The sequence below is a fragment of the Ochotona princeps genome, chromosome 4, assembly GCF_030435755.1.
Source record: "Ochotona princeps isolate mOchPri1 chromosome 4, mOchPri1.hap1, whole genome shotgun sequence".
NCBI lineage: Eukaryota > Metazoa > Chordata > Mammalia > Lagomorpha > Ochotonidae > Ochotona > Ochotona princeps.
In genome coordinates, this window is record NC_080835.1 from 25,665,005 (window position 1) to 25,677,842 (window position 12,838).

General features: G+C 47.2%; 1 protein-coding gene across 1 annotated transcript in view; it reads left to right on the forward strand.

Annotated features, from left to right (window-relative positions):
• Positions 1–12,274, forward strand: part of ELF5 (E74 like ETS transcription factor 5) — a 32,815-nt gene extending 20,541 nt beyond the window's left edge. The window contains exons 5-7 of the mRNA XM_058663185.1: positions 8,775–8,843; positions 10,892–11,087; positions 11,532–12,274. Of these exons, the coding sequence (XP_058519168.1) occupies positions 8,775–8,843; positions 10,892–11,087; positions 11,532–11,628 (362 nt within the window). The 3' untranslated portion in view covers positions 11,629–12,274. The remainder of the gene's footprint in view (positions 1–8,774; positions 8,844–10,891; positions 11,088–11,531) is intronic.
• Positions 12,275–12,838: the final 564 nt, after the last annotated feature.

Sequence of the window (12,838 nt, forward strand, 5' to 3'; positions counted from 1 at the left end):
CAGGCTTGGGGCTGATGGGGAGAAGGCAATGGACAATGTGTGGACATGGAGCCACAGCTTGGGTTTCTAGGCCCCCTGTTCTCCCCAGGATTCAGTTTCCCTATTGATAAAGTTGATCTGACACTGAACTGAGTTGGGGGGTGGAGAAACAGAGTACACAAGGTGCCTAGTGTGTACGCCCCTAAAACCAGTACCAATCATAATGGCAAACTGCAAGAGGCCTTGTGGTTGGCAATGTCTTAAGAAGAATCTCATGTGCCAGGCAGATAAAGTTTAGAATTACAAGATGATGGAGGCTCCATGGCCTTCTCAGCAGGCTTTCCCTTCCAACTGCCTTCTGGGAGCCTTCGTCTTTTAACAATGATGATGATGATGACGACGACAGCAGTGAGGACAATTTTATCAACTCCCACACAAAGGCCGTGGGCCAGGAGATGGGCTCTTATCCTCCTCAGGCCTGAGCTCAGTCTCCCACAAAGCGAGGGCAGAATGGCAGTGATTGCTAAGACCACTGGAAGGTGTGGGCAGACAGGCAGGCACAGAATCACTCTCTTAGCTCTCTCTCTCTTTCTCGCTCTTTTTCTCTCTCTCTCATTCTCTCTCTCTCTTCCTCTTTCTTTTTCCTCTCTTTCCCCTTTAAGTCCCAAGCACACAACTGAAGATTCAGATAATTTGGCTCCTAGTTAATGAAAGGTTTTTCATTTTAAGAGCTTTGGTTTTGGTTTTAAAACTGTGTTAGGAATATTGAGCCATAAGCTGTGGGCTCAAAGTACCCTTGCCCCCAGCTGCCCTGCCCTTGACCTCAGCTGCCTTCCCACAAGCAACTGTGCACTCCATGGGGCTTCTCATGGTCAAGGACCACAGGGCACACCTCTCTGCCCACCTGGGAGCAAAGCTTCCGCCCTGTTTCAGGCTCTGGGGGATCCCCTTCTGATCCATCTGCAGTCATCCAAGGATGTGAATACCAGCCCAGCCCAGGAGTCCTGGAAGAAACGAGTACATGGAAGCCCAGGGGCCATTACTGTGTCTGACTCCAAATGCTTGCACTACAGGTAGCCACATGCTTTACTCTCAGAGCAGAAGTGAGTTTGGCTTAATCAACCCTGGCTCTAGGTGTCAGCCTCTTCACCCTTAAGTGGAATCACCAAGAGTGTGGCTTCCTCACAGCCAAAGGAAAATATTGAGCTAGGAAGAGAGAGTCAGTGTTAGCGGACTATATAACTAGCTGCAGTTAGATTCAATTGATGATGATGATGATGATGATGATGGTGACAGTGACGAAAATAGCAGGTGGCAGACAGCATTTATTTCATGCCTACTGTGAGCTAGGCCATGTCCTAAAATCTTTGTAGACATTGTCCTGTATTATCTTTCCATTAACTGAACCTGTGTGACAATGATCTATGAGGTGAGACCATAGTCTTCTTTATCAGAATAGGAACTAAAGGCTGGATATAAGTAAAGCCTAGACATAGTTAGAAGGTGAAGAACAACCCAAGTATGTCTAAATCGGAAGCTCGGGGCCTATAAATCTCATCATCCATTTGTTTCTTTCCATTTTCATTCATTCACTCAGTCTTTGATTCATTCATTCAAACAAAATATGGAACACCTACTATGTTCCAGGCCCAGAAATAGGCACTGTGGCCACAGAGATGACACCACGTAGGTCTTGCCTGCAGTAAAACAAGAGAGGGAGGAAACATTAACCAAACAACCTCCATTATAACCCAGTAATTATCAATCATGATGATATGATAAAGGGGGAGTGTAGGGTACCTCGTGTGTATGGCACGAAAGATTGCATTTAACCTGGAGATCAGAGAACCTTTGGAGGAAGCATAATTTAAATTAGGCTGAAACACTATCCAGGAAAGGAGAGGGGAAAGGAGAAGTTCCAGCGAGTGAATGGCAAATGCTGAGACTCCCAAGGTAAGAACAGCTGTGGAATCCTTATAGACAGAGGGCCTAGAATTAGCTTGGTCAACATTTCATCTACCTGTGTCCGTTTAAATTAATAAAAATAAATGCAATGAAGATTCTGCACTTTGGTCCCACTGGCTGCATTTAGGTGTTCAGGTGCTACAGATGGCTGGAGACTCACATTAGGCTGCTTAGATTTCCACTCTTAAGTTCTTTCAGGCAGCATTAGTAACGTATCAGCAACACCAACAGAAGAGGCCAATGAGGGGAACTGAGGCCAAGTGCACCGCAGACATATGGGCAGCAGAGTATGGGTGTCATTCCAGGCAGGTGGAAGTCAATGTTGATGTGCTGTCCAGTGACCAAGTTCTGGCCAGTGAGGACAAAGAGGCATCCCAGGACTTTCTGCCTATTCCCATTTGGTCTTCAATGAAACCTCACAGCTGTCATTATGATTTATAAAGCACTTAATATGCCAGGTGTGGTGCTATGCCAAGGGTTTCACAGACATCAACTCACTCACTCTTTCTCAGCACTCCATTCCATGGTGCTGTTATCTTCGTTAGCCTCTGAGGAAACAGGAGGTTTAATAACTACAGCAAATGCAAAACTGGGATTCCAGCTCCTTTTTCTTAAAACTCATGCCCTTATACATCATGCTATACACACACAGGCACAGATGCACACACACCTGCACACATGACTTGTGCACAGAATCTTCTATTCACTCCATTTTCCACTCAATTAAGGACCAAGACCTAGGGGCCCCTGCAAGTGTGGGCTTAGGTTAATCATGATTCAGACCACAAGGTGATTTTCATCTTAGCAGTCACTGAAGGCATGCAAGCTTGATAAGTCATGAAACCATCAGAACATGACAACGTACAGCAACCTAGTCCCTCTCCTTTGTCTCTTTTCTCCACCTGCTTCCTCTTTTCCACTGAACAATGCCAATGGGGGATACCAAAGCTCAAGGATAAAGCCCTGAGATTTGTAGCAGGTACCTGTCTTCTCCTGAGCCTCAGGATTATCCTGGCATGGGCTGTTCTACAGCTGTGCCCCTGGGGTCATGAGCTGTGATGATGAGTGTATTTTGGAATCCCTGAACCACCCTCAGACCTGCCCTCCATCCAGTTGCTGGAGGACAGTGGACAATGGTTTCGATCATCCACTGAGAATAGATGTACAAAGTGTGCTGACTCAAGGCCATTTCAAGCTGTTCAAATGGCAGAAACAGCAGAGAACCTAGGCCTTGCCTCCACTCATTCTGGTCCCAGCCCACCTACAGGGACACATCTGAGATGCAGCCATGCGGAGGGTTGCATGCAAAAGCGCCACTGGCTTTTGCAGAGGAATGGAGTTCAGGATGCTGCTAAAGACACCCAGCCAATTTCAGTGGAGACTTTGATTTGGGAAACTGCCTCAGCATGGATACTGAAGTAATAGCTTTAACCCTCTACCCTGGCTCTAACCTTTACCACCATTGCCAACCAAGGGCTTAAATCTAATCCACCTCTGGGTCTTTTTGTTTTTTTAAAGATTTTTTTTTTCAGAAGATGAAATTCTTTATTTACATAGGAGTTGCTAGAATAATCTATTATAACTTCACCTTCTCTGAGAGGCAGAGAGAGAGACCATAAAACCTTTGTTCTGGATGTAACCAAACTGCTCTGAGAATGGAGACAAGGATCATTATTTTATCACCCTGAAATACAAAGGTCACTGTTTTACAACCCCCAAGCATAAACAAGGCGATTCAGCAAACTAAATTTCCATATCTCTCTGGAAGAATCTGTCTTCACCTTCAGGGGATTGTTTGCTGTTCAATTGTCCTTTAACGAAGGAATCGCTGTCTATGTAAGCAAAGTCTGACTTGCAGAACTTTGCAATTATCTAGGAGAGCTGTCCGATTATTGTTGATTTGCTATGATTCTTTGAAAAAAATTTTTGAAAGATATACAAGATGTCTTAGGAAGTATACTGAGTTTTTAAACAATCTTGAAATTCTGAAGCAGTTTTGGATTAAAGAATTTGTGTTGCTGCAGAAATTCAAAACACAAATCCCATCATGCCAAGTGTTTCTGAAAGGATTTGTGGTTTTCCCATGATCTAATGACCTCATACTGACTCAAATTACTTGGTTTGGCACTCATTGTTCTCAACAGCATGGCTCTAATTTACTTTCTTTTTTTAATTAATTTTTAATAATCTTACTTAGTTGATTAGGGAACAAAGTGTCAAGGGATACAGGGTGAAAGTGGGTAATACCATTGTTTCCACATCAATATCATTTTTCCCTGTATCTGGGGTCAGGGAAAAAAAACAAAGGGAAAAGCCCCACCCAACCTCCCACCCATCCCAGATCCCTAACGGGAGGCGCACTCTGAGGGTCCTGCTCATACAGTTTGATAGTTCATCAGTTCTGGATTGCTGCCAATCTCTCATTTCCAATCGCAATGAAACCTATTGAGAATCCACTGGCTGACAGTCTCTTCATGGTTGGGTTTCTAAGATCAGCAGTTCAGTTGGAGGGATCTCCAAAGAAACTTCATCTGAGATGATCCCAGGCCTGATTCTTGCGCGAGTTTGCTAGTACAGAGTCCGACACTGTCCGTCACACCAATCAGCTTATGCTCATGCTGGTCGTTGGGATTGCTGGGTTCGTTCTGTTTCCAGCCCTGTCTTCCTCATGAACCAACGGGTGTTGTAGTCCAGTTCGATCCTGCCCGCTTCTACTTGGTCCTCACGCAAACCGGTTGGAGCTGCAGCCTAGTTGGAGCAACTCCCCATAACCCCCACCAGTTCTGCCCCCTACCCTGGTTCCCATGCTTGCCAGTACGCACTGCAGGCTTGTCAAGTCTATCCCACATCCTGTTTGGCTCTCGCACGTGTCAATGGGCATTGAAGCCCAGCTCAACCCAACCAACCTACTATCCAGCCCACACACCTACTGGCAGGTGCCCTTCTGTACAGCCACCCCTGCCCCTGTCCTGGTGTTCGTGCTGTCCAATGAGAGTGGTAGCCCCGAACGAGGTGCCCACTATTTCCCTTCTAGGCCACACTCACTCCCAGATTATGCACTCTCCAGGTAGTTCTGGCATTTGACTTGACAGAATTAGCTCCCAGTGCCAGCCTCTGCCAGCTAGTACTGTGGCTAGCCCAACCGACCCTCACCCACTCTAGTTTTTGCTTGCACCAGTCGGAACAGTCAGCCCACCGTGGCCCTTCCCTTATCTAGCCCGCATGAGGCCCACAGGTGTTACAGCCCTGCCTATTCTGATCTGCCCCCATTCCGACTCACGCTTTCCAATGGAAGTAGTTGTCCAGCAGGGGAGCCCATGTTCCCCTGTCAGCTTTGCCTCTTCCCCCTGATTATCACATGTGCTGTTTGGGCACTGCAACCACATCCGGTACGGCTCATCTCACCTTGGCATTCCTTATTGTGTACTAGTATGTGTCGCAACCGAACCTGGCTCGACCCACACTCTGTTCTGGCACTCGGACTCACCAGCGGGTGATGTGAACAGGTTCAGCCTGGTCTGCCCCCAATCCATGCCATGTGTATACCAGTGGGATAATTTCCACAGCCTGTTCTGGGCTGTTTCCTATTGTGCTTCTTGCGCTTACCTGCAGGGACTGTGTCCCGCCAGAGGAGTTGCCCAGGCTCCTCCATCAGAAACTCTCCCAGTGCCAGGTTTCGCGCATACCAGTGGGTCCATGAGCCAGCCCTGTTCAGTTCACCTCCTGTCCTAGCAGGAATAGTGGTGTTTCATGACTGTTCTTCAGCCCAATCTGGTTCTTTGCTGTTGGATGTTTCAACCCAGCCATGGCTCTTCCATACCCCCATACAGCTTACACATGGTTCAGTAAGGGCTGAGACCTAGCCTAGTCTGTCATACATTTCCCCTGGTCCTGCAGAACACCAGATGGTGTTGGAGTCTGGCCCGGCTTGGTGCTTCCATTCCCAGTCCACACTTGTGCCAAGTGGGATTACACTTGTATCCTGATCGGAACGCAGCCCCATTTACAGCCCGTGTGCTCATTGGTGGGAAACTCAACCCAGCTAGAGTATCCCCTTAGCTGCCCAACTGGGCCTATTCCCAGCCTTAGATCTCGTGAAGGCCAGTGGTTGCTCTGATTCAACTTGGTAGAGCCCCTCTCTTGTCCTGTCCCCTTAGATGCTGTGGCTTAGCATCCCTGTCTTACGCAGATCAGTAGGTGCAAGGACCTACTTGGCATGACCTGTGCTCCAACCTGATTTCTGTTGTTTCTTGTGAGTTGAGGTTTGTTCAGCCCTGCCCATTCTGTCCCCTAAGATTTTTTTAATTTTTATTTGAAAGGCAGAATTTTAAGAGAGAAAAGTAGAAATAGAGAGAGGGTCTTCCATTTCCTGGTTCACTCCCAATTTACCACAACTGCCAAGCTGAGATCATCCAAAACCAGGATCCAGGAGCTTCTTAGGGTCTCCATCATGGGTTCAGGGTCCCAGGGATTTGGGCATCCTCCCCCACTTTTCAAGAACATATGCAAGAAGCTGAATCAGATCCACATGCCACCCCCTGCCACTATGGGTTCCTTTAAAGCCACTACCACAGAAACTAGCAGAACAAGACTCTTGGCAAAGCCTCGAAGAAGAAAGTCCCAGTGCCTTGCACCTCCTATAACCCCACCTTGTGCTCATCTGTACTGCGTTCATCCTGGCAGCCAAATATCCTTTGCCTAGAACACAGGAGAGAAACCATAAAAATTAGAAGGGTGATTTGATTCCGCCCCTTCCCCCCCCCTTCTCTTGGCATTTCAGTGAGAATCTATCGTTCATTCATGGTTCACAGTTCACCTTTGTTTATGTTTGTGATTCCATTTCTTTTTCTTTCTTCCTTTAAATAAGGCAACAGACTCCTTTGGGTAGAGCAATCAATTTGCTGGGCGAGAGTGAATGAGCATCTGTCAAGAGCCACCACGCAGCAGATCTCAGTTGAACGATGTTCATTTTAAATACCTCTTGAATCCCTGCTACACAGACATGATGGGGTCGCTGTGAGCGTTAGCTGGGACATGGAAACTGAGCTGAAGTCATGGCTCCACCATCTGGATAAAGCTCTTGAGCTCTGAGGGCTTCGAATTCCTCCTCAATACAATGAAATTATACTAAGATCCTGAGGGGTGTTTGCAAGGACTAAATGAGGTTCTGTGTGTGAAGTGCTCAACAAGCACTTGGAATTTAGTAAATGCCCCATAAATACCAGCTGTTAGAACAAAAGACACAGGAATATTTTTCCTGCAGAGTAGGACAGCAACACAGACACTATTGGATCCAGGAGGGATCAAACCCAGAGAGGAAGTTCAGAGAAGCTTTTGTGAGGGAGGGCTCATGAGAGTGGATGTCAGCTGGGTGAAGGGGATGGCTGGGAACCTCAGCAAAGGTCCTGAGACGGGAGCAAGCCAAGCCCCCACTGGGACTGTGCGATGGACGAGAAGGGAAGAAGTTGGGAAGCAGAACAAGGTAAGGCTGGAGGTCTGCATGGGGGCAGTTGGTGAGAGGCTGCATGGTCATGGAAGGTTTCACCCTGCAGAGAACTGAAGCCACTGCCAGAGATTCCCCTGAGTCACAATGGCAGTGAGACTGGTCACCTTGAGCAGCTGCATGATGTGCAGGAAGCCACTGCCTCCCTTGACAATGTGTCTGATCCTCCACTCGGTAGTTGCAGTATGCATACGACTCACACCTTAGGCATGGTTAATGCTCTGTAATGCTCACTGAACACCTACTTCATGTCCAGCTAGAGGGAATCAAGTGCAAATGGAAATCCTTCCACTAGGGGGCGCAGACAGTGAAGGACATACAAATAAGAGAAGACAGAATTCCAGGTAGGGGTGACTGTGTCATGACAACTTTTGGGAGTCAGAGGAGGCCCCACTGACTGAGCCAACCTCGAGGTGAGGGCATGAACCCACAAATACCCAAGGACTGACCATTCTGGGCAAAAGGAAGAACAAACGCCCTGGCACCAAGGGGTCAAGTGCCTGCATGTCTTGGGGAGAGCCAGGAGGGCGTGTAGCTGGAGCAAAGGAAGCAGATTGCTTGGCGAGGGGCAGGAGGGGCAAGAATGGTGCTGCTGGTTTATAATCACGTGCTGATCTGGAACGAGGCATGTCCAGGTGTCACGATCGTCATTTAAATGATCTATAAGTGCACTCCATAGTCCTTGGAGACCTTGCTTTCCAGTCTCCATTAGTGCTTGTCTCTCTGCTTTCACTTATATCCCTTCACTTGGTCCACTCTTGCCTCCACTCACCAGAGGGTGCTGCTTGAAATGTGGCCCTTCCCACAGCGCCCAGGAAGACCCAGGGGAGCTGCCAACCACAACGCTCAGTGTGTGCACAGCACACCTATTTCATCGGCTCTTTGTGTTTGACTGGGCACTCCTGGGACCTCTTGTCCACCACCTCACGCTGGCTCCTGCTCATCTTTTCTGCTTTCCTGAGGCCTGCCCTCATGCAGTACTCCCCCACGCATGCCCATTCTCGGTCCAGGGTCTGGCTTCCTTCATGACACTGACACCCTAAGGGATGTGTCTGTCCCTTTGGCTCACTCCAGTCTCCCGGTCCATCTGTGCTTTGATTCCACATGAGCAGGGAACTGTGCATGTCATACTTGCTCTGAACATGACGCACGGTGAGTCCCCAGGACTGAACCCAAACTTCCCCTTACTAAGCACTCTTCGTGTGCCTAACATAGCATCTTTCACCACAAAGGCAGTCAACTAGCATCTACTTTCATGTTGGCGTGATCACGAGGTCTGTGTGTAGCCTCTGCCTTCCTTGCCACTGCTGTAAACATTCTGTTTCAGGTGCCGACTCCAACTGCTTGAAAACAAGTGGCATCAAAAGTCAAGACTGTCACAATCACAGTCGAACAAGTAAGTACAGACATCAGGGGTTTGTTGTTGCTTTTTGTTTTGTTTTGTGTTTGTTTTATTTTTATTTTTTTGTTTGTTTTATTTTGTCTCACATTTTTGTTGTTAAGATTTAGGTATTGATTTGAAAAGAAGAGTTACAGAGAGGGCAAGGATCTGGGAGGAAAAAAGGGGGTGGGAGAATGAGAATTTACATCCTCTGGTTCCCCCCCTCAAATGACCACAACAGCCAGGCCAGGGTCAGGCCCGAAGCCGGGAGCCTACAACTCGATCCAGGCCCCCCACACAGGGGAAGCACCCTAAGCATTTAGATCCTCTTCCACTATCTTCCCAGATGCATAAGCAGGGAGCTGGATCAGAAATGGAGCAGCAGGGACTCCAACTGGCATTGATATGGGATGCTGAGTTCACAAGGTGCAACCCACTGTTAAATGTACCACAGTTCTGGTCCCCATTTTTCATCTAATGATATAAAATCATCCCCTAAGACAAACTAATGGACTTCAGTCAGCTTGGGAAGTAAATATTTGGATCAATTATTTTTTTTTTTAAAGATTTATTCATTTCGCTACAAAGTCAGATATACAGAGAGGAGGAGAGACAGAGAGGAAGATCTTCCGTCCGATGATTCACTCCCCAAGTGAGCCGCAACGGGCCGGTGCGCGCCGATCCGAAGCCGGGAACCAGGAACCTCTTCCAGGTCTCCCACACGGGTGTAGGGTCCCAAAGCATTGGGCCGTCCTCAACTGCCTTCCCAGGCCACAGGCAGGGAGCTGGATGGGAAGTGGAGCTGCCGGGACTAGAACTGGCACCCATATGGGATCCTGGGCGTTCAAGGCAAGGACTTTAGCCACTAGACCATGCCGCCGGGCCCTGGATCAATTATTTTTTAAAGAAGGAATTAGCGACATTGATGCTTGCTTTTGTGCATGTTACCAAAATCATATTTTTTTTCCACTTGGCAATGATGATGATATCATAAAAATTTAAAAAGTAGAGAGATTTGTAAAGGCATGTTGAGTTTCTAGGTAAGTTTTTATTTTCCCTGGTCCTCCTGTGGATCCCTCACTGAAGTACTCAGGGGAAAGTAGTAAAACCACCAAAAGGTAACAGTTCGTTTTTCACAAGTTTATTTGAAAGACAGAGACAAAGAGAGCTCTCCTTGTTGGCTGCAGCTGGGAACCAGGAACTCACTCCAGGTCTCCCATGTGGGTGGCAGGAACCCAGACGCTTGAGCCACCACCTGCTGTTTCCCTGCATGCACATTCGCAGGAAGTCCAAGTCCAGAGTGAGACCTGGAGTCGACTCTACACTCTCCAGCTGGTGTCTTAACTGCTCTGCCACATGCCCACCTCGGGAACTGGTCAATTTGGGAGCGTTTCCCAGCACTAAGAAATCCACTCAGCATGGAGTCCAGCTGGCATCTTCCCAGATTTGTGCTAGGAGTATTGATGATTAAATCCTCCATTCTGTCCTCTGACAGATACTCTTACTATCCCATTTTGTAGATAAGGTCACTAGAGAATGAGTCACAGAGCCAGGAAGCCACAGAGCCTGTCTTTACCACACTGTAACAGAACAAGAGAAATACAAGCTAGTTACCACAACCCCCCAAAATAGGGGATAGGTCTGCAGGACCTATCTGCAGGATAACTGCAGGATAACTGCAGGATAGGTCCACCCAGACAGTTTTGGGTATGGAGTCTCCTTACGATCCTACCATCTGCCTGGGAGAAGAATGAGAAGATTGTCATTTCCTTCATCCTGTAAGAATTCATCCAGGACTCCTCTGAGCAGAGTAACCGTGAGGCGCCGTGTTGCCAGTCCCTTTGGTGTCTCTGTGTGTGTGTTTTGCTCCTGCCCTGTTGGCAGATGGGCATTTTTCCCAGTGTGTTTTGAAGTGGAGCACTCCGGCAGAACCGTCAGGAACATCCATCACAGTGCAGCCATTCTCATGGTGATGATGACAAAGTAGCACAACTCTCCTCCTAAAATAAGTGTTTAAATAAATAAATAATCATTCAGGACTTCTCTTCTCCCCTTCTCTGAAGGCCTCCAAAGTTCTCACCTCTGGGAATTTGTGCGAGACCTGCTTCTGTCCCCTGAAGAAAACTGTGGCATTCTGGAGTGGGAAGACAGGGAACAAGGTGTTTTTCGTGTAGTGAAGTCAGAAGCCCTGGCAAAGATGTGGGGACAAAGGAAGAAGAATGACAGAATGACATACGAGAAGCTGAGCAGAGCTCTGAGGTACGTGACTGGCACCAAATACCCCAAGCTTCCAAAGGAAGTACGTAAAACGACAGCCACAGCAAAGCCACACTGTTCTTATTTAGCTGGCTGATGGAAGGGTCAGGAGATCAGCTCTTGGCTCTTAGATACAAGTGGAATGAAGGTGTGTAAATTGACACAATGCCCTTCTCATTCCTGCCAGTATTCCCCCCGGGGATCACTGTGAATTAAGTCATCAGAGAGAGAGAGAGAGAGAGAGAGAGAGAGAGAGAGAGAGAGAGACTATGTCCCAAGAATGATGAGGTTCAGTCTTCAAGCAGCCCAGGTTAGGCTGAACTGTAAGTTGACAGCAGTGTACAAAAATACCAGGGAACCAGTCTGGTCACTTGAGAGGGAGAAGAAACTTCCTGTTGAGTTGTTTGCCTGGGTGCTAATGAAATTCTCTGCTGCTTGCTTTCACAGATACTACTACAAAACGGGCATTTTGGAACGGGTTGACCGAAGGTTAGTGTACAAATTTGGAAAGAATGCACACGGGTGGCAGGAAGACAAGCTATGATCAACTGCAGGCATGCAGCTCCGCTGAAGGATTTGTCCTTTAAAACAATCACATTGCAACAGACATTTGAAAGTCTTTTTGTTTTGTTTTGTTTTGTTTTTTCAAATGCTTGCAAATGTCCTGATAAAACTTCTCCACAGCTCAGCTTCTATTTGGATTCTGGGTTGCTGTCTTCCTGGGGGAGTGGCAGCAACCCTTAAGAACCAACTTTCCCCAACCCCAAGGAGGATTCTCCTTTGTGGCCCCTACATCAGACATTATCCCCTTAATTAAGAATAGCAGAACTACAATAGCCAATACCATTGCTACCATTCAGAAAACCCACCCAACCCAGTGCCACTGGAGACACATCCAAGACCCCCAGGGCAAAGGTTGAAAAGCTTTCAGATAGTTTACTGAAGGTGGAAAGTGATTCATTTGTAGTTTATATGTAGGAGAGGGTAAAAACTGGGTAAGACATACTTTAAATCACAACCGTCAAACTGCGTAGAAGGACCGAGTTTGTAGAAGAGCTAAGTCATCCAACTGGACATAATTTGGATTTAGCTTAGGCTAAAAACAAGTTTCTAAACCAGGCCATCATTTCTGACTACTCAGCAAAAACTCTCATGGCCATCCTTCCAGAGTTGGAAATCTAATGTTAGCCACATGAAATGTTGCCAAGTTTGTTGCCCCCTTTCTCCCAATCAGTGGCTGGCATCAGATAGGCACAGGTCATCAACAGAGGCTTGCATCAGTCTCCCAATCACTGATGTTTCTATGATTCAAGCTGTCGATACGATAAAATCCATCTCGTTGATTCTATCTGTGGTCGAGCCATTAAACCTTTGATACAACTGAAAACGTCCCAAAACTTCTGTCATGGCCAATTCTGAGTCTTTCCTTATGTATTCCTACCTGGTGTGCACTCAGGCTCTAAAACATGTATTTCCTTGACAAAAATACAGTGAATTTACACCATAAATGTTCACTGTACTGACATTTCTGGTCAGCCACGGCATGGGAGTCGTTAGCGCCCTACAGCCGGGTGAACTGCCCTAGGATGTCATCAGGGTCGCGATCGTCAGCTGACGAGGCACTGAACCACAGTCCAGGCTGAAGACCGCTGTGCAAAGAGTTCAACCTTGAAACTAACTTGTTTTTAAAAAAAATGTGAAATACTGTAAGATAATCTATGTTTTGATTCACATGTTTTCCAAATGGACATAGT